This window comes from Pocillopora damicornis, chromosome 2, assembly GCF_964200805.1.
Source record: "Pocillopora damicornis chromosome 2, jaPocDami1.2, whole genome shotgun sequence".
Classification (NCBI taxonomy): domain Eukaryota; kingdom Metazoa; phylum Cnidaria; class Anthozoa; order Scleractinia; family Pocilloporidae; genus Pocillopora; species Pocillopora damicornis.
This window is the reverse complement of record NC_142671.1, coordinates 13,665,889-13,687,373: the sequence shown is the minus strand read 5'-3', so window position 1 is coordinate 13,687,373 and position 21,485 is coordinate 13,665,889. Positions and strand designations below refer to the sequence as shown.

The following is a 21,485-nucleotide window of genomic DNA, read 5'->3' as shown; positions in this document are numbered from 1 at the left end:
TGGTCCATTCTCCGGTATAAGCCAATCACAACAAAGCTTATTTCTGTTCCAACATGGCGGACGAAAATGATTGATACCCGTGTTTCAGCCTTAACGAAGACTATAATTCAAAAAGGAACTGGACTAGAAACACCGAATTATGGAACATCATGTAAAGGTGACGGTTTAAGTCACATTTTACGTTTTATTTGATTCATCTGCAATGTTTAATTGTATTTATAAATATGCTTCATCGCAGTCAAACTGAAGATTTCTTCTCAGGATGGCACAATTCTTCATAATACCGAGAAGGAAGTCGTTATAGGCGAAGGTAAGTAATCTATGTACGAGTTTGATTACTTGGCATGTTCAAGTGTATTCCCAGGTCATGAATCGCCATTATCATTATTCAAAACACTACATTAAATTACAAGCGTTCGATTTATCCAGCATGTTAAATTTACGTTTTCTTGTTTGTTTATATTGTTACAAAAATTGTACCACTATGTCCTTTTCTTGATGATACCATTGTTAATTCAGTGAAATACATAAAATGACAGTTTCTCAGATTAAGTAACTTGTAGCTGACTGAAAAAAGGGTCATGTCAATTAAATCATGCATTTATTGAATATATTCTATCTTTGTGTTTTTTTTTGCTAACTCTGAAGGTGACAATGAGGTATCTGAGACCTTGGACAAATGCCTTGAATGTATGCATGCTCAAGAAGTCTGTTCGATACCTTTTGATGATGACAATTTGTGCCAAGAGCTTGGTATTGTCTTTGAAAGGGATCTAAAATGTGAACTTGAACTTCTTTCCTTCTCCAAGGTACAGTTTACTGTAAATTCATACATGCATATACAAAAATTTCCTTAGTTATCATCTTATAGAGATACTGCTTTTGAAAAAAATTCAGGTTTGTTCAGGAGTTGAACCTATGACCTCTACAAATTCTAGTGCAGTGCCTTAACAATTAAGCTTACAACTGAGCTCACAAGCGAACAAAACAAAACAAGCCTGAATTTTTCAGCTTTATTTTCACTATTACTTAAGAAGTGTTGTTAGTGCACGGTGATCACTCTCATCTTCATTTAAATAATCAGCAGTTCAAAGATATAATGTGTATTATTGGCAGTTGTTTATTCATTACTACTGACACAGATTTATTACAAACAAACAAAATGACCAACTCCCAGTAATTTTCACTACTGCTTATAGGTGTTCATTGCTGTGATGATGATCACTATAATCTTCACCATATTTCTTGTACAAAGGCATGTGAAGTAGAATGAAATTTGAAAAAAAGTTTTCTGTGACTATCCCATGACCTAAAATTATTAACAAAAGAAACAAGCTGAAGGGGTATACATAGTATATTCAAAAAAAATTACTGACCAGAACTGATATTTTTTATCCAGAACAATTGGTATCTTAATTATAGAAAAATCTCAACACATGCACTTCACATTCCTCCAACTTTTCCTTTTACTTTGGCAGGCAAAAGAGCCTTGGGAAACTACTCCAGAGGAGAAAATGTCTCTCGCCAAACACCATAAAGATAAAGGAACAGATTGTTTCAAGGTTGCTTTTCATTTCCCAGCTCATTGTGTAAATGTTGACACACCTCGTTTTTTGCAGTGCTCTCTTAGTTCATTCCCTGACTGCCGTGAAGTGTTGTTAAAGAGTAAATCACACTAAGCATATTCCAATCATTCAAATCTGTTCATATTTTAGTTATTCAAATCCAGGGACAGGTACATGTCCTAAATGTGTATGTCAAGTGTGGCTTCTGTATGTTGTTTGTCAGCTGCCTTAAGTCAAAGCTTCAGTTTGTCCAGTATGAACCATCCCAGTACTCATGCATGTGGACGTAGATGAACCTAAGGGAGAATGCGGGGGGTGTGTAAACCCCTCTCCCTACTTAAATTACCAACCTTACAATTGAACAAAATCTTCTGTATCATCTGTCATGTAATATCCTTAGTTCACATTAATTTATGTTATTACATAGTCATAAGCCTTCTTTTGTGATGTTTGCTTTTAAAAACTTTTTAACCCCCCCCCCCCCTCCTCTTTAATGTTGAACCTCCTTGTTAGAAAAATCCTGAATCCTCCTCTGGTGCAACTGCTTTTGTAATGTATTCCTTATGATTCTTTTTAAGTCTGGAAAATGGTCCTGCGCTGGAAGGCGTTATAGCCAAGCCCTTAAACAGTTGATTTTGATAGACAACACATTGTCTGAACAGATGGAAGAACAGGAACAACTGAAGGCTGCTTGTCTACTCAACTTATCTGCATGCCAAGGAAAGCTAGGACAGTATGACTTTGTAGCACTTAACTGTACAAAGGTTAGAACTGAGTGCATTTCAGTTGTGCACTTTGTAATAATGACTTAGTACATGTCACATGTACAAAGTTATTTGTAGTAACATTGCTGGCCATATTAAGCCTTCCAGATTGAAAACCATTGTCATGCAACCCATTGAACTACATGTAGCTTATTTGGGAGCTTAAAAACTGTTGTGTTTCACAGAAAGAAGGAAACAAAAAGGAAAGGGTTATTTTCAAAGGGATTGCTACAGATTTGTTTTTAATACTGTTTAGTTTAGAATGTTAAAATAAGGGCTTTCTAGTTTTATTGTTTGACATCAAGCACGTCAGAAGTACATGTAGTGTTATTAAAGTTGCCATCAATCACTCAAAAATTTCAGTTGTTTATTTAATATTAATTTTTTGTGATACAGGTTTATAGTACATTTTGGTATTATTTTGGTTTTAATATTTATTTGAACTTGTACTGTAGGTACTAAGTTTATGGCCAGAAAATATTAAAGCTCTCTACAGACGTGGACAGGTGAGATGATATTATATACAGATATCCTTTTCCACCTAAATGGTTGATTTACTTGTTGAGGTTATTTAAAATGTTTTTAATATTGAAAAGGCACTAGCGCATATGTAGGCAATCTGAGTTGTTACGTGTTTTAAAACACTGTGTTGCGTGGTGTTACTGCATAACGTCTATAGCGAGATATCTTAACAAGTTCTTCATGCAAAAACAGAAGAGCTACTTTTCAAATACTGTTTTTTGTCTTTATTTAAAATGTGCACGGTTGTACTTTATTTATTTTGGTAAATAGTGTCCTAATTCTCCATAGGCATTTGTTATCTTGAATGAGTTTGAGAAGGCAAGAGGGGACTTAGAGAAGGTACCGTAGTTTATATTAACGCAGGGAAGGAAAAATAAGTTAACTAAAGCATGCCATTCCATGAGAAAAAAACGGTCATTTAAGATCTAGAATCCTGATTTCAACCGTGATATGCTGGTCTTAGTTTAGCGCAGGTAATCGTGTGAACGTCTTTGAGTTGACCTTACCCAATGAAACACACTGATTGAATCTAAGAATAAACGGGATGGTACAAGTATTCGATTTTTTTTAGGGTTTTCTTCATAGGCAAAAAAATCTAGAAACGAGAGAGAGAGGAATGAAAACTACGTGTCAGTTAAAAAATAAGCGTGCAGTGTTAAGGCTCCGACGTCGAGGATCAATTTGCAATTCCACAGCTCGATCTCTGTAAATTTGAGTTCAATACGAGTCAGGAAATTTCCATATAAAGCGAAGGTTAACCCACCCAAAATTAATTAACTTTCTTTTTCAGGCTTTGACACTTGACCCGTCCAACAGAGCAGTTCAATATCAACTAAGAATTCTAACGGAGAAGGAACGGAAACACGATGAAAAGTTGTCCAAGGCATTGGGTGTGATGTTTGGACGCAAAAAGTAACCGACCGGCAGGACTTCTTTCGAAAGACGGATTGGGAGAGTCCCAATGCGCTAGAGTGTGATTTTTCTCTAATCAGTGCTTACGCTGCAACGCATTGCTCAGTAAAAGATCCGTAGTAACCCACAACATTGTACTTACTTGTTTTCCTCTGTGTCCTTAGTTCAGTGCCCAAAACATCAAACATTTTTAAGGCAAACTCAATCGCCGTTCCGAATTTCGAAGCCGCAGAAGAACCTTAAACCTTCCTATTTTGTGGTCAGGTTCTCCACCAACCTAACTTAACTCCCAAAGAGAATGATTGCTTGTTACTTCTCCCTTTAATATCCATACATGATCTAGCGAACAGATGATGATATTTTTTGAACTCAAACTTATCTGGTAGAACTGAGTTGTTTATTTTGATCTACCACCGAATTTTGTAAGTAATGTACAAAGAAATGTGCAAAAGCTTCAGGGGAGAATTAACAATCAGATCTTGGGAGTTAAGGGGTTAACCACCACCCACACCACACACGAGGGTGCTATGTGATAAATGTCCTGTGTACGGCTACCATCAGCCAAAGCGAAAGCTTCCTGTGTAGGCATTGGGTGAGAAAACTCTGAACTTCGTTGTTTTATACTGTTGTGACTCGCCCTTCGCGTTTGCTGCTTTGCGACTGAAAAACACAAAAAAACTGTGCCTTTTCAGCATACCAAAAAAATTAAAGTCAAACAGAACATTGTGCTAACTTTGCCCAAACAGTTAACATTCTGAGTGAGAAGATTACGAATATAAACATAAAACTTCTATGGTGATCGATACCGTCTAATCCAGAAACTTAAATTAATATGCGTGTTTGTCGAGAATGGAGTGCTATCGACATCATTTGGATCATTTTGTCTGTCGGTAAAGTCGCGAAAAGAAAACTGTGATTTCTAATCCTGGTGTAAGTCACGACCGGTTGTGAAGTGTAGCAGCAATTTTTTTATGATCTACTCTGCTAGTGTTGATTGCCGCGTACGAGTACAGTACTTTAACTAAACTTGAATCCTCAACAGTCTTCAAAATCTGTCACTCAAGTTTCCCAGTCTTTCCTTGAGAATAAAAATTAACTGCACATGAATTTTGATGTCAACCAATTTTCTGTCTAGGATAGTTTAGTCTTTTTCTCGTCTTCGCTTGGAGGTGATAATCTCTATTTTGAAAGCCGGTAACCGGTAGGTAATGCCCTTCCATTCAGAGACAATCACAATCTCTCTGCTTTTCTAGTCGGAGTGAGAGAGCTTGGGAATGAATCTTTTTAGAGACGCGCCCGCAGTATAATTGCGGCTTTTCACTGTAAGCCTTCCTCTCTTTCTCTCTCTCTGCTCGCCAACTGTAATAAAATGAGGTAGGCGCAAGTGCAATCTTCAATTTTTGTAGTTGTTATAAGGCCATCCAAAACCAAATCATGCCAAAATGAATTGGAAAAGTGTTTCTAATTTTGAAGTGTGAAGTATATGGTTTCAACCATTTCATCAAGATTAAATTTGAGGAGATTGTGGAATGAGGAGTTAAAGGCAAAATGGCGATCGATCATTGTAGCAATGTGAAGTAGTCGAGTGTTGTCGATTCCTCGAAGTATTGAAGAGCGAAATTGTCTGTGACCCGAACACCCTTTTGATGATTGAAAATCTCTTGATCAACTGAAATCGAGTTTGAAGGTGTTGCATTATTCGAGATTTTTGATACTTAAATCCATAGACTTCTTTCTGTGTTTCACTGCGTAATGTTATTTAAAGTAATCCCTTAGCAGTTGAAATTGATCTTCAATTCCTCGAACGGAAAACACTGTTATAGTTACAGTGGTCATCAAGGTTACAGTGCATCGCACGCTGATGATTCTTGATCATCCTGAATGCATTATGCAACTTCACAAAACTTGCGCTTCGCAAAATTTGAAAACTTTAAGGACAATTGATGCAAGTACGTAACTAAAGAAAAGTAACTTTTTTGCTTGCTTGCTTACTTCCTTACCAGTAAGCTCCACCGTGATACACTTTATGAGTGCTGTGGTGCTGTCCTCCAAGGAGCTAAGGACAAGAAAAGGAAGTTTGTTGAGACCGTTGAGCTCCAAATCAGTTTAAAGAACTATGATCCTCAGAAGGACAAGCGTTTTAGTGGAACCGTGAAGCTTAAGAATATTCCTCGACCGAAGCTCAAGGTCTGTATTCTTGGTGATGCCTCACATTGTGATGAGGCTAAGGCAAATGACATCCCCTGTATGGATGCTGAAGCTTTGAAAAAGTTGAACAAGAACAAGAAACTTGTTAAAAAGCTGGGTGAGTTGTAGAATTTGAGTCTTACGTATTAATTGAACGAGTTGCTGTGACTTTTGTTTTTTTTAATTTGATAATTGCATAGTATCCTTAAACATTAAGACTCTTATGTTGATGTGTTAATTTCAGCCAAAAAGTATGATGCTTTCCTGGCCTCTGACAGTCTCATCAGACAGATTCCTCGTATCCTGGGACCTGGTTTGAACAAAGCTGGCAAGTTTCCCACAGCATTGACCCACAATGACAACATGGTGCAAAAAGTAGAGGAAGTGCGCTCCACCATCAAGTTTCAAATGAAGAAGGTAGGATGTTCACCAGAAATAAGGCACAGTGCTCATGGTAATGCAGTGGTTAATGTATACATATGAACAGACAAAACTCTTTCCAAAATCAGACAACATGGGATATGCATACGATCTTGTCAGCTTACATACATGCACCTCGAAGGTGGTTCATTCCCTCAAAATCCTGTAAACTTAGGGATTAATCATTTGTGGCAAGTGGCTGTTTTTGTTAGCATTATAATCACAGCACTTGCATGCAATGAGTCTCAAAATGTTGTTACTTTCAAACACTTTTCATTTTCATATGGAAATAATTCAGTAGTTAAATCATCCTTTGAGCACTGGTAAGGCCTTGTATTCTGGAAGACCAGGAAAGTTTTCTGGTCGGACCTGCACCCAGGGTCTTAAATCTGTGGGGAGACCGTTTGGTCGATAAACAGCAAATCACACATTGACTCAGTCACTAAAGCATAACTGTAATGCACAGTTAATGTATTTGAAAACTGCAAGGAATTCTAGGGATGCAATGGGTAAAGTTCAATTCATTTCTGAAATATAGAGGTCTTTTTGATTGGGTGTTCCAAACTAAAACAGTGTAGTCACAGTTGCAAATCAGAACACATGAAAAATATTAAGGAGCTTTGATATTCAAATTAAATAATACAAGCAAACTGGCCACTTCAAAGCAAACTGTGATTAACCAAATCATGGTTAGTTTCCAGTTTAGGAGGATAGTGAAAGTTTTAGGACAAATTACATTTCAGCACTATGTTAAAGCTATGCAGTCTTAGATTTCTTCTCACCATTTAATTGAAGACTGTTCTATGCCATTTATGTTGACTTATGTTTACAAGAGTACTGAGATTATTGATTCCAGCTCTCTGCACATTAACTGTTTTACATTACTGATGGTCTTTAGGTTCTCTGTCTTGCTGTGGCTATTGGTCATATTGAGATGTCTGATGAGGAACTTGCAGCAAATGTCTATCTTGCAGTCAATTTCTTGGTGTCTTTACTGAAGAAGAACTGGCAAAATGTACGTGCACTCTATATCAAGAGCACCATGGGAAAACCCCAGCGTCTTTATTAGGCACTTGAGCAGTACATGTACTTTCAGTTGTACTATGAACAGTCAATAAAAGTGCATTGATATGTTAACCTCTGTCATTTGTTTTGATGAAGAGTAGAATTGAGACTGCAGTTGAAAATGCAGATGAATCAGCCTTTCAAAAACACATTCTTAATTTTTTTTTTGTTTTGCCTTGTGCAGCTTGCTGGAGACTACACATATGCAGACTTTCCTAGCGATAAGGCTAAAATTATTTGTTTCATACATTGATTGTTATTCAACATCAAACCTGGTTGAGGTCATTTAAGGTTTTCAGCAAACTTGGGTTCAAATTAGAGACAAGAATAACCTGGAAAGTATACACTAAAGGTCCTCTGTAATTACAGTTTACATACTCCTAATATTTTGTCCTTCTTTCACTTCAATAGAGACCTCAGTTGTTTGACAAGGTAACTTATGCCAGAAAAGAAAAACATTGCCTGTACAAGTCACAGTTGTGTGTTGTGGGATTCCCTCCTTCCTGATTCTCTTTTAGTAGCTCCTAACCATGTAACTCCTAAGATGTGATTGTAAATTCTCCCTCTGGCCGTTACACACTTCCTTGTAAATAACATAAATGAATTTGGTTTTAGATCAGGATTCAAACTTCTACCTGATACATTTGAGTACTCTCATAACCTGTTTTCTGGATAATGTGTGAACATGATAGGGAGAAGTTTCATGTGGATCACTTCTGGGAGTTAAAGGGTTAAAGTTTTTTCAATTTTTCTCTGTATATTATACTTACATAGGTATTTACACTACACTTCTTACACGACGCTTACACTACATCAACTTGCCTTACTTACAATACATATATTACAATACATTTACACTGGTCAAATTGAATTACAGTTGATCTATTTACATTATTGTTTGAGTCATTAATAAGAATTTTGTTTGTTAATTAACACTACATAGGGTTTTCATTTTCTAGAATTTAATAGATTATTAAATAAATAGGTAGCAAAAAGAAACATCAAAATACAAAGGTTGAGAAGAAAAAGGACACAATACAATTTTAAAAAGACAGAAAAAAATGTCCATTTGTTCCAAAATTCCTTCTCCTTATGAGAAACTGCAATATATTTTTCTAGATAAATTTTTTCAGGTGCAAGTGAGACAAAATCATTGAACTGGTATGTTATGGTATTTAAAGCGTTAACATATAAGAAATATTTACCCAAAATAATGAGATGGTTGAGGACCAAACAGTAGGTGTGACAGCGAATTATTCCGAACATAATCTCTAGTTCTGACAGCAGCAGTTTCGTATTACTAGAGATCATGTACCACTCCTGGAATCTATTCCAAAAAGATCTTGCGTACATGCAGTTTATAAACAAATGCTACAGGGTCTGACACTCAGAAGGACAAAGGGACAGGAGGGCGAGGCAACTTTTTTCACTTTGTGTAACAAGCTATTTGTTGGTAAAATTCGGTGAATGATTTTGTATTGGAACATCATCAATTTGATTTCTCTCGTGGCTTTGAATGGTAGGAGGTAGATTTTAGTCAAGTCACTTTTCTTGACGCCAGATGTTAAAAGTTTTTTCTCAGAAGTTGGTGGAGGTAGATCTTCAAGGTTAAGCAGCATGCTGTATATTGTCTTGCATGACAGTGAACAGATTGAGGTGGGAGGTGTAACTGGGTCTTTGGAACCTTCTTGCAATAGTTTCTTCCAATTTTGGGAAATAGAAGAAAGAATGCTGTAATATTGTAAAAAGTTACATTTTAAATTGAATTTATTGCCAAAAGAATGAAATGGAAGGAAATGGCCCTCACAGGAGTCAAAAAGGTCCGAGATTTGTTTTATTCCTGCTTGATACCAATGAGGAAAGAATACCATTTTCTTATTCACAGTTAAAAATCGGTTATTAGATTGTATTGGCTATGAGAGAACCTCACTTTTATTGTTAGGTGTGGCCGTTGCGATGTCCTGCCAGTAAAAGATGATTTGTTTGTAGAAAGCAGGAAGATGGTTGTCTAGGTCAAGGAGATTATAGTCATAATTACATTTAAACAGTTCTGTACCGCCAACATCGGCTAGGAGCGATTTTGGTATGTACTGCCATGGAGCATCCGAGTTAGACCATAACCGTTTCACTCAGTTTTACTTAAGCGCTTTGTCGAAGAGAGAAAAATCCTTCATGTCCAAGCCACCAGCTGTTTTTTGCTTGATAAGGGTAGTCTTTTTTATTTTGGCGGGTTTGTGATTCCAAAGAAAGTCGAACGTGATCTTGTTTACTTCTTTACTGAAGTCTTTAGGGGCGTTCATGACGCTGCAGATAAAGACCAGTTTTGAAAATGCTAATGTTTTAATTATATTTATCCTACCAACGATGGAGAGGTCTCTATGGGAACGCATATGCAATGTTTTCTTTAAAGATCCTAATTTGTCAAAAAAAATTTTCTTTTCAGACTCTTCTAGATCATATGTAAAATGCACCCCAAGCGCGTAAACTGGCTCGCCGCTCATTTGGAGATCAAGTATGGTATCTTTTCTGTGGTGCATAGAGCCAAGCCATAGCATTTCAGATTTTGTTTGATTTAGTTTTAGACCAGAGCACCTTTCGAAAAGCGATAATAAATCAAATAATTTTGACGCTGATTGGACATCAGAAAGAAGTACAGTTGTGCCATCTGCATTTTGCGAAAGTTTAACCTCATTTTGTTCATCTATAGTAATACCTTTTATTTCTTTTGAGCGTCTAATACTTTGCGCCAGTAACTTAATAGCAATAACGAATGGTGTGCCGGAAAGTGGGCAACCTTGACGCACCCCGCGTTCTAGATGAAAATGTTTTGAGGTACATCCGTTATATCCGTATAGAACACTTTTATCCATTGTCGGAGGTCAAGACCGAAATGAAACGTTTCGAGGCATTTATTAATAAAATTCCACTCAATCGAGTCAAAAGCTTTCTCGAAATCTAAAAACACGGCTATCTCTGGAATATTCCTCTCTTTAGTGAAATGCATTGTGTCTGCTATTAACCTGATACTTTCTCCAATGAACCTTCCTTTAACATACCCAGATTGGCAGGGATGAATTAAGTTCGGCAAGATCTTCTCCAAGCGCAGAGCAATGGTCTTCGTTGCTATGTTATAGTCTACATTCAGTAAAGATACAGGTCGCCAATTTTTTAAATATTTGGTATTTTTCTTTTTGTTCGGAATTAAGGAAATAATCCCTTGGCGTTGAGAGATAGACAGAGTTCCGTTTCGAAAGGCGTAATTAAAGCTTCTTACCATAAATGAACCGAGCAAGTTCCAAGAATAGCGGTAGAATTCAGGCGTTAGCCCATCCGCGCCAGGAGTTTTGTTGTTTTCCATAGTTATTAACACAAGCTCTCACTCATGAACAGACATGACACTTTCGCACGTTTTCACGATTTCTGATAATGCATTTTCTGTTTCAAAGAACTCACTGAAAGTTAGGCAGTTGGGGTCCATACATCTTGATGAATAAATCTCTTCGAAAAAACGTTCTTCTTCCTCCAGGATGTCCTTCGGGTTTGTGATTTTGTCACCATCGTTATTAACTAAGGACGTTATATGTTTCTTTTTTTGGTTCCTTTTTTCTAAGTTATATCTACTATTCCTCTCACCATACTCGTACCAACGTGCTCTACTACGCACGATTGTTCCTCTTGTTTTGATACACGCAATTTTCGAAAGCTTGGATTTTATTCTCTCCAGCTCGGTCACTGTATGATGTCTGGAGTTTGGTCCGCAATCTCATCATTTCCGACAAAAGAATTGATTCTTCGTCACGTTCTCGTTTAGCTTTCTTCTTTGAAAAAGCTATTGTAAAGGCACGAATTTCCATTTTAATCCTTTCCCAATACAACCCTTTGTCGTTGACTTGATCATGCTTTTTTGCTAACATTGGAATTTTAAATGTTAACAGTTCACGTAATTAGTATCTGACGGCAAGGAGTTGTTAAACTTCCAGAACCCTGGTTGATATTTATGAAAAGGCTTGATTCTTATTACCTCGTTTATATCAAAACAAAATTGATCAACATAATAGAAGAGAAAGCTAAATCGAAAGGACATGCGGAAACACACACAGAAACACATAACTATTAGACTTACCTGGAGCTTTGTGCGACATTTTGACTGAATATAGAGAGTGGAACGCCGCAGCTCTCAAGTGGTGGTTTCGCATAACAAAAAAGAAAACAAACTAAACTATGGTTTAGCGTTCATTTTAGCTTAATTGTCCATTAAACACCCATAGAAAGAAAATTGTGATGTTTCTTCGCCACGGTACATAGCACCGTCGATGATCAGCTTTTCGACGTTTAGGTATGCAGCCTTCTTCTGGCGCTTTCTTAACATCTTTCTTACCTCGTCGACTTCTTTAGGAAAATCGTCGGATATTCCAAATCCGTTACCTCTTGGGAGATTTTTGATGAAGGATTTGATGAAAAATTTATCTTGAAATTCCGTCGGCTTAACTATAATCGGTCGCGGTTGAAGACGGCCATTTGATTGTGAACGGTGCGACGTAATTCTGTGGGCTCTGTCAAAATGAATGTTTTCTTCGTCGACTGAAAGGATCTTTAGCTTCGTACGCATGAATTCTCTTAGGGCGCGTTTAGTGTCATTGTTTGTTTCGTTTTCACGTTCCTTTATTCCAAAGAATTTCATATTTCCTCTACGACTGTGACATTCCAGTTTAACATATCGGCGATGTAGCTCTTTGAGTTCGCGCTCGATGCGTTCACTGAAGGTGTTGGCTGCTTCTTGCTTGAAATTGACAACATTAACAATGGCTTTTAGGTCTTCTATCTCTGCTTGAGAATTCTCCAAGCTCGTTTGCAGGGCTTTTTTTTCTTCTTCAAGAAGAGTAATCCTCTTTTTATTAGTTTCCAACTCGGGAAGTATAGCTATTAGCGAGTTGAGTATCTCTTCAATATCGGAGCGCCTCGAGTTTGTTGTTTCGAAGTACTTTTTGCATCCTTGCTTGTGATGTTGATCGGACGCGTTTTCTTCATCCGTTTGAGAGCTACCCTCCCTTGTTCGTTTCCTGCCTTTTTTTCCGCGGCTCCCTTTTTCTTCGATGGTTCGTCAGGCATTTCAAATGGATAATTAATATATTTTAACCACCGCTGGGGCTGCGAAGCTGAAAAGATATTACGAGCACATTTTCGGCGTAACCGCCATCTTTCGTGCCTAGTTCAAGTTAAAGGGTTAAAGTTACCAGTGATGACATCATCAAGAAAGTTTATTTGTAATGTTTTAAGTAGACGTACCAGGAAACATGTCATAAACGTGTCTTCGACATGTATCACGAGTTTGGCGCAAAGAATGCATTTGAGGATGGAGTCTCTACATTCTTAACCCTTTGCCTTTGATCACCAACCAAAGAGGCTCTTGATTTTACAAAAAGATATCCTCCTCATATCCTGAGGAAATGTATGAAGAGCAGTATGAAGAGTATGAATACTGATGTTAGACGAATAAAGAAAGCGATAAGGCCTGACAGTCATTTTGCACACTCCCTTCCCCATGAAGTTTGTACTTTGTTAGAAGGAGCATGCGTTCTGCTTGAGGATTACATGTGCTTGAGTTTTGAAGTGTGCATGGTCAGCCATATTTAGTTACATCGTGATAAATTCCAAATCATCCCTTATTTGACTCTGCGAATACCGCAAATACTCTACAAGCTAAATAACTTCTCTTAAAATCGGAAATTCTCACGTACGCCTACGGTAAACAACTTCAAAGAATCCAGTAAACAATTATTTTCAAGAACTAGAACGGTTTTTAGAAAAAAACAAATTATAATGTTTGACGGTAGATGAATTGTAAATTGGAGGTTCAGTGGTAAAATAGCATTCAGTTTTAATATTCCTGGGAAAGAAGGCGTTTAAATTATGACTTATCGTGTCTGTCTAATAACGTGAAGTGACATTCCCAGACAACACGTTCACGTCATTAGCCTGAAATTGCGTCAGACTCTTCACAGGAAATTGCGTCAGACTCTTCACAGGAATGAGCGAATCGAGTAGAGGCTACCACAGGCCAGTGATCTGAAGGAAAACCAGCTAGTCGTACAAAACATTTGCTGTTCAGTGAATCTCTCTAAAATATGCAAGGTCTTCGATGAAATTTAAATGTACCCGTCGGGAGATATCGACATCGACATTAAAAATCCAAACACCCGTAGCTTCACAAGGAGCAAAAACCACCCTTTTATTTTTTGTAGACTAGATTATTGCTTGATTTCAGACAAGTTGAATGATCTGGTCACGCAGGTTGATATTCAGGCTTCAATTAAAACCGATCACTCATCAATAATATTGGAACTAGAAGATACCAAAGAAGGCCCAAGGGGACCAGGTCTCTGGAAATTAAACACCTCCCTTCTAGCCAGGTCCGATTATGTTGAGATGATAAATAAAGAACTTCCCAACTGGCTGAAGGATGCAGAAGATTTGTCAGATAAGCAAGTTATGTTGAGATGATAAATAAAGAACTTCCCAACTGGCTGAAGGATGCGGAAGATTTGTCAGATAAGCAAGTTATGTTGAGATGATAAATAAAGAACTTCCCAACTGGCTGAAGGATGCAGAAGATTTGTCAGATAAGCAAGTTATGTTGAGATGATAAATAAAGAACTTCCCAACTGGCTGAAGGATGCAGAAGATTTGTCAGATAAGCAAGTTATGTTGAGATGATAAATAAAGAACTTCCCAACTGGCTGAAGGATGCAGAAGATTTGTCAGATAAGCAAGTTATGTTGAGATGATAAATAAAGAACTTCCCAACTGGCTGAAGGATGCGGAAGATTTGTCAGATAAGCAAGTTATGTTGAGATGATAAATAAAGAACTTCCCAACTGGCTGAAGGATGCAGAAGATTTGTCAGATAAGCAAGTTATGTTGAGATGATAAATAAAGAACTTTCCAACTGGCTGAAGGATGCAGAAGATTTGTCAGATAAGCGAGTTAAATAGGATTGGCTCAAGTTCAAGATTAAGACGAGTTCTATTGCTTATTCAAAAAAACTATCAAGATATCGTAAAAGCAAAGAAGAAGAACTTAACTTAAAATATCAAGAGTTGCTTAAAATATTTCAGGACAATCCTTGTGAAACAACACGATTAGAAGCTGAAGGGGTCAAAAGTGAACTGGAGGCATTATATGATAAAAAAGTAGAGGGAATTATCATACGGTCCACAGCAAGATGGCACGAGCACGGTGAGAAAAATAGGAAATAATTTTTTAAATTTAGAGAAGGGAATAATATCAAGAAACATATTCGGAAATTATTCGTGAGTGGTGCGATTTCTACTGATCCTTTCGAAATATTAAACACTGAAAGGCGGTTCTATGAGAAACTCTACAGTAAACAAAACACCAATGTAAATAGCGAAGAAGCGAATTCCTTTCTTAATAATCCAAATCTATTAAGACTCTCTGAGGAGTTAAGTGAAAGCTGTGAGAGAGAAACAACTCTCAAGAAATGCAAAACTATATTGATTTCTTTTAAAACTGGCAAAACGCCTGGAAATGACGGAATCCCGGTGGAATTTTATAGGGTATTCTGGCCTTTGTTAGGTAAATTTATGGTAGACTCGTTCAATGAGGCTTATAACAAAAAAGAAATGTCTCACTCTCAAAAGCAGGCTGTCATCACATTAATTGAAAGGAAAGGAAAGGACAGAAATTATTTGGAAAACTGGAGACCAATATCCCTGATTAATGTAGATGCAAAAATTGCTTCTGAAGTTATTGCAACTACAGTTATTAAAGTCCTCCCAGATATAATTCACTGTAATCAAACGGGCTATATGTTAAAGGCAGGTTATTGGTGAAGCAGCTAGATCAATTATCGATGTTACGGATAACACAAAAAAACAAAACATACCAGGGATATTGCTCTTCATTGACTTTGAAAAAGCTTTTGACAGTATTGACTGGGAATTCATGGTAAAATGCTTAGATGTGTTTGGTTTTGGGCCCAGTTTAAAAGGGTGGATAGAAACATTCTACAAAAACATATCTAGCTGCGTCATAAACAATGGAATATGCACTTCTCAATTTGAGATACAGAGAGGGGTCAGGCAAGTAGATCCGATGTCACCTTATCTTTTTATTATTGTTGCTGAAGTTCTAGCAACTGCTATTCGTACAACAAATATTCAAGGCATTAAAATCGGAAAAGAGGAGTTTAAATTTGTACAATACGCTGACGATCTTACCGTGTTTGTACCTGATATTGAAAATGCTCAACGTATCTTTAATTTGCTAGATCAATTTAAAACTTGTTACGGATTGCAGGTTAACTATAAAAAAACTGAAGCTATGTGGATCAGTTCCTGTCGAAACGATACAGCGGCACCCCCAGGACTAACATGGGTCAATACCGTTAAAGCACTCGGTATAGTTTTCACATATAATGAAATCGAACGATTGTAGAAAAATTTTTATGATCAATTAAAAGATATTCGGCTGCAGATACGACTGTGGCGTTGCAGGGGCCTCTCGCTGCTCGGCAAAATTACAATAATTAAATCCTTTTTGCTTTCAAAAATGACATATGTGTTTCCAGTTTATAAATTTTTTTTTTCTGAGAGTATTTAGTAGTTCCAGTAGATAAACTTTCAGTTTCATGGATCCTATTTTCAAAATGTTGGAGGAATGTTTCTCCGTTCTTCTAAAAAATTAGTCACGCTCGGTGAACTACACTGCTATCAAAAATGAGGAAATGCATTGATAAGAGTGACTAACAGATCACGAGCACATTTCTCTATTACGGCGAAGTGTTTGATGATCATCTATTTTTAATTGCAGATCGTCTGGAGATTGCCCGGAGTGCGGCAGTTAATTGCGATACTTGTTTTCAATCGTTCCAGGGTCTTTTGCAGTCTTTTGACCGCTTTATTCTTTCAGTCTTCAAAACCAATGCGTCACTGAAATGGTGAGTCGAGTACAACCTCGGATAAAGATTCTGCCTCAAAATTAAAAGGCTACCGAAAATACGCGTCTTACGAGCTCCGAACAGCTTATTGTGGGCAATATTTTTGGCGTTTATAAACTGAGCATATTATATTTACCGAGAAAAGTTCTAATTTATAGGTCTACTCTGATTTTTGGGGGCATGGCCAGTGGTAGATTTTGGACACTAGCATCAGATTTAATATTTTAGACGCTAGTGACCGATTCTGGATTTTGGACGCTAGTAGCCGATTTTGGATTTTAGACCCTAGTCGTCGAACTTGAGTTTTGGATCATAGTGGCAGAGTTCAATTATGGACACTGATGGCCGATTTTTTATTCTGGACACTAGTGGCCGATTTTTGATTTTGGACCCTAATGGCCGAATTCGGATTCTGGACCCTACCGGTGGAAATTCAATTTTGGACAAAAGTATCTGATATTTGCTTTTGGACACTAATGGCCTATTTGGATTTCGGACACTGGTGGCCGATTTTCAATTTTGGGCCTCTATAGTGGCCGATTTTAGCATTTGGACACTAGTGGCCGATTTTCAATATTAAAAATTAGTGACCAAATTCAGATTTTGGTACCACGTGGCTGAATTTGGACCCTTATGGCTGATTTCAATTTTGAACACGAGTGGCCGATTTTTGCAGTTGGACATAAATGGGCGATTTGACATTTTGGACCCTAATGGCCAATTACTATCTTAGGACACTAGCAGCCGATTTTTGACTTTGGACCTTAATAACTGATTTTAGATTCTTGACTTTAGTGGCCGATTTTGGATTTTGAACCCTACTGGCGAAATTTCAATTTGGACACCAGTGGCCGATTTTTGCTTATGGGCACTAGTGGCCGTTATTGGATTTTGGACCCTAATGGCCAATTTCGGATTTTGAACCTTAGTAGCCGATTTTGGATTTCGGACCTTAGTGGCCAATTCTGGATTTGGACCCTAGTGGCCGCTTTTGCATTTTGCACCCTAGGATGAATTTTTGGTTTTGTACCCTAGTAGTCGATTTTGGATCTTCGACAGTAGTGGCTGATGTTGGATTTAGAACCTGGTGGCCGATTTTGGATTTTGCACCCTAGTGGCCAATTTTGGCTCGTGGACGTTAGGGACCGATTTTGGATTTTGCACCTTAGTGGCTGATTTCAAATTCTGAACATTCGTGGCCAAGTTGGATTTTGGACACTAGTGGCCGAGTTGAGATTCTGGAACCTCTTGACCGATTTTGGACATTAATGGCCGATTTTGGATTTTTCACCCCTGTGGTTGATTTCAGATTTCGAACACTGGTGGCTAATTTTGGTTTTGGACACTAGTAGCCGAGTTAAGATTTTAGACCCTCTCAACCGAGTTTGAACACTAGTGGCCGATTTTTAACTTTGGACCCTGATGGCTGAAATTGGCTTTTGGACCTTAGTGGCCCATTCTTCCTTTTGGACAATAGTAGCCGATTTTTCCCTTAGACATTAGTGGTCGATTTGAAATTTTGGATGCTAGTGGCCGATTTTGGATTTTGGACCATAGAAGCCGATTTGAGATTCTGGACCTTAGTGGCCGATTTTGGCTTTTGGACACTGGTGACCGATTGTAAATTTTGGACAATTATGCCGATTTTGGATTATGGACACTAATGGCCGTTTTCAGATTTTTGGACCTCCGTGGCCAATTTTCCATGCTGGACCGTAAAGGCTGATTCTAGAGTTTGGTCATCAGAGGCCGATTTGAGATTTAAACAGTTGTAAACAGTTAAGCCTTCAGCCTCAGGCCATTAGCACCAAAGCTATTTTGGGAGCCTGTCAGTTCCATAGGTGTAGTGCGATAATCTTTGATTCACCTGAACAAAATCGACGATCAAGAAACTGACAAAAGCGGAACAATTAATAGGTTAAAAAGGGGTATGGAGAAAGTGTGGACTTGAACTGTGGACGTGAAACTCCTGGTATTTTCCAGTCTATTAGAAATCCACTCACTGAATGTCGGCCACTCGAGCATGTGCTTAACTGGGTGACTAACTTTTCTAAAAGCAGGTAAACTTGATCTGCAAAACACATTTCCACGTTGCTTTGCGTCTTCTCTGTAATAGATCATAGATGAAGTCAAAATGTGGTAAAAAATAAGTGATACACAATGGGCAGCCGAGTGTTTCACAGATCAGTCTTACCACATTTTGACGCTTCGTGTTATCTATTATTGAACAGAACTATGGCAACATGAATATTTTTGTCTTTTTATAAGATAAAATCAAAATATTTTCAACGGTGACGTCATCCAAGTGCCTGTCCTCCAAGAGAGGGCGGACGCAATCAAAATACATTCGTAATTCAGCTTATCATATAGATCTTTTTTCTTCAATTAGAGTTGCGCGGAACGTGAAGATGCCAAAATTGCGCTTCGCAGATTTCGGAAAAAGCCTTCGAATCACTCTCCTAGAATTTAACCTTTCTCCTGTGGAGTGGGACACGCACTGAGGGAGGACATATGGCGGCTCGTTAACTTGTTCAGACTGGTTTTCTTCTTGAAAGTACTTGTAACTTTTGTCCTGGATGTCAATGGCTGACCATGTCGTACACTGCCTTACTGTACACATTTATGGCGCTGGCTTTAGCTCTCGTAAATATTGGTCACCTTTCACTGGTCCCTGCAATTACTTCGCAATAATTGCCACCGAATTTCAATAAATTATAATTACAATAATTGCCACAGAATTTCCATCTTAGCTGATTTTTATTATTATTTTACAAAGAACTGGCTTTACATTCATACTTGGCGTTTTATTTACCTTGTGGCATGACCACAATGCATGATCGTCTGTCACCTGAAAACTCCACGGGTTTCACAGTAAACGAAACTTGACCTTGAAATTAATTTTTCACATCACTAAGACTATCTTGCACACGCACACGAGTCGAAATTAAAGTAATGCCATTACGCTTTCTATGTTTTTGAGCTGTTTTGGTACACTTATCACCAGAATCATAGGCAAGAACTTTAGAGAGCGTTGATAATTTTTTATGTGACAAATTGCTTTAATTCTGTTTCTCAGGTTGGATTTTATATAGAAGTGAATCTGATGCGATGAACAAGACATGTCTTAAAACCTACTTTGTACTACATTTTTATTTTACAGCGTGTGCTCGTCAGTTTGTTCTAATACATCTCGCCTTTATTTCGAAGGTTATAACAGTGATTCGATTCGGAATAGACTTGGTTTTCGGTCTAATCTTTCACGCTGTTAGAGTAGATGGCCCCTTGGAAATTCAGAACCACCAAGGAAGTTGTCAGAAAGCGCGGTAGAGTTCAAGGTAAGAAAATTGTTCATACTGTTTAAATATGCACAGACAAGGTGAAGAGTTGATATCACGTGGCGAGGATATTAATTTTGCCTTCGAAGGTGAGCGAATGATCTTTCAAATATATACAATTTGAAACACAGTTCAAGATTAGGGAAAGCAGAGTATAACTTGCACACAAGTTCAGCTCGATGAAATGCTATTTCATCTCCCAATATTAAGAATGATCAAAACAAATGCTTTTTGCAAGGAAAAATTTCTTTTGTCGCTCAAAAAAAAGATTAAACCTAAGTGTTGTTGATAGGCGATAAGCCTTTCAAGAAAGGTGAAACTGTCAGGTTTAAGAAAGGTCTTTGAAAAAACTTTTCATCTATTATTTTAGCCCACTTACCATGGCGCCTTTTCATTCTCACACGTGGAGATTTTGAAGTAACATTTGGTGTACGCGGTGAAGATATCATGTTTTGAGAAAAGAAAAACTTTGGTGTATCACCGATATCGCTTTATACTTCAAAGACCTTTCTTAAACCTGAATGCTTTGAAAAACCGTGCTTGGAATCTTTTTAGATTCAATTTGTCTTTCTGTACAGAGGAAAAGTCCCTTTGTTCCATTGGGTGGCGTTCAACTATCGATGATGTACGAAGTAGTAGATGAGGCACGTGGTAACGAGTATGTTAGATGAATTTACGATTTGAGTTTATCACTCAAAACATTGAAATGACACTGATATCTTTTTCCTTCTTTCTTCAAGATTAGAAACGCGAGGAACGAATGTGCAACTTGTTCGTAAACAGTCTGAAGACAAAGGGGGAAACTTTTACTGTCAAAAGCGCTGAGAATGTTGAAAAGAACAGAAGCATGGACACGTTTCCAATGCGTTTTCTTGACGTCTTGTTTTCTGACGAAGATGACAAAAATAACACGCAAGAACTACCTTGTGACATAATCGCTTTGACGAAGAAGCCATCAGCAAAATGTCAAGGGCATGAATACCTAAGAATTCAGAGGAAGAAGAAGTGTGTGAAAACGTGTAACAAGCTGCCTCAGGAGCGAAAAATAAGCCTCATCATGAGCATTTTTGACAAACTTGCGGGAAACAGTAATGATAATGAGACGAGTTTACCAAATTTGCCGAAAGAGATGGAAGACAATGCGGCGAAGACAGATTCCGACCCCCACAACAATTGTGAAGAAACCTCTTGCTCGTCAAATAACAGTGATGATTGTTCATCGTCATATAAAGAATATGTACGACAAATTTATTTCCAGAACTGTAATGATAAGAAACAGACTTCGGCGCCAACTTCGAGATTCGGTTCAGCGAATGAAGGATTTGATGTGAATGGAACAGGGCTGATATTATAGAAGTCTCCAGTATCAACCACTTTGAGAAAAAAGGACTGTACAAAAGCTGGAGAAATAACCTCCGCAGCATTGGAGATTGACGGTGTCGAAAATGGTGGTAAAGAAGTACATGAATTGACTGTACGAGCGTGGTTAAGGAATCCTAGTGTTTTGATAAATAATCTTTCATTCGTCGCATCATCTTAATTGTGGGTATATTATTTTAGCGAGGAGTCAATTTCGTTCAAAAGAGGAAACCGATCGCTTTACTTTGGATGTATTCACTCTGGCTTTGGTCATTTTCGTTTTCCTTTAGTAAATAATTTTTTTTCTACGGACTCATGAACTCTTCTCTCATGTCACCTTACACTTTCGAAGGCTGTGTAGATATCATTTCAAAATTAAAATTTCCCTTATTCTCGA

At 37.7% G+C, this 21,485-nt stretch overlaps 4 protein-coding genes across 8 annotated transcripts; 3 read left to right on the top strand and 1 right to left on the bottom strand.

Moving 5' to 3' along the window:
- Positions 1-2: 2 nt before the first annotated feature.
- LOC113674733 (uncharacterized) lies at positions 3-3,890 on the top strand. Its single transcript, XM_027191225.2, has 8 exons — positions 3-157; positions 239-310; positions 649-809; positions 1,479-1,562; positions 2,144-2,329; positions 2,785-2,835; positions 3,140-3,190; positions 3,642-3,890. The coding sequence occupies exons 1-8, from the start codon at positions 67-69 to the stop codon at positions 3,765-3,767; spliced, it is 822 nt and encodes a 273-aa protein (XP_027047026.2). The 5' UTR covers positions 3-66; the 3' UTR covers positions 3,768-3,890.
- Positions 3,891-5,095: 1,205 nt separating this feature from the next.
- LOC113674769 (large ribosomal subunit protein uL1) lies at positions 5,096-7,507 on the top strand. Its single transcript, XM_027191264.2, has 4 exons — positions 5,096-5,137; positions 5,767-6,068; positions 6,195-6,367; positions 7,269-7,507. Exons 1-4 carry the CDS (start codon positions 5,133-5,135, stop codon positions 7,437-7,439), a joined length of 651 nt encoding a protein of 216 aa, XP_027047065.2. The 5' UTR covers positions 5,096-5,132; the 3' UTR covers positions 7,440-7,507.
- A 4,072-nt stretch (positions 7,508-11,579) lies between these two features.
- Positions 11,580-12,731, bottom strand: LOC149049971 (uncharacterized). The gene is made up of 2 exons (XM_089191929.1): positions 12,722-12,731; positions 11,580-12,523 (listed from the first exon to the last, which is right to left on the bottom strand). The coding sequence occupies exons 1-2, from the start codon at positions 12,729-12,731 to the stop codon at positions 11,679-11,681; spliced, it is 855 nt and encodes a 284-aa protein (XP_089048055.1). The 3' UTR covers positions 11,580-11,678.
- A 1,545-nt stretch (positions 12,732-14,276) lies between these two features.
- On the top strand, positions 14,277-21,485 carry LOC113674831 (uncharacterized). Of its 5 annotated transcripts, none has more exons than XM_089195732.1 (5): positions 14,277-14,671; positions 16,268-16,394; positions 19,602-19,729; positions 20,308-20,373; positions 20,475-21,485. In XM_089195732.1, the coding sequence occupies exons 4-5, from the start codon at positions 20,350-20,352 to the stop codon at positions 21,081-21,083; spliced, it is 633 nt and encodes a 210-aa protein (XP_089051858.1). In that variant the 5' UTR covers positions 14,277-14,671; positions 16,268-16,394; positions 19,602-19,729; positions 20,308-20,349; the 3' UTR covers positions 21,084-21,485. The 5 variants fall into 5 exon arrangements, with proteins under 5 accessions (XP_089051858.1, XP_089051857.1, XP_089051860.1 ...); XM_089195731.1 differs by having other exon boundaries at positions 19,555-19,729; XM_089195733.1 differs by lacking the exons at positions 14,277-14,671; positions 16,268-16,394 and having other exon boundaries at positions 18,793-19,729; positions 20,470-21,485.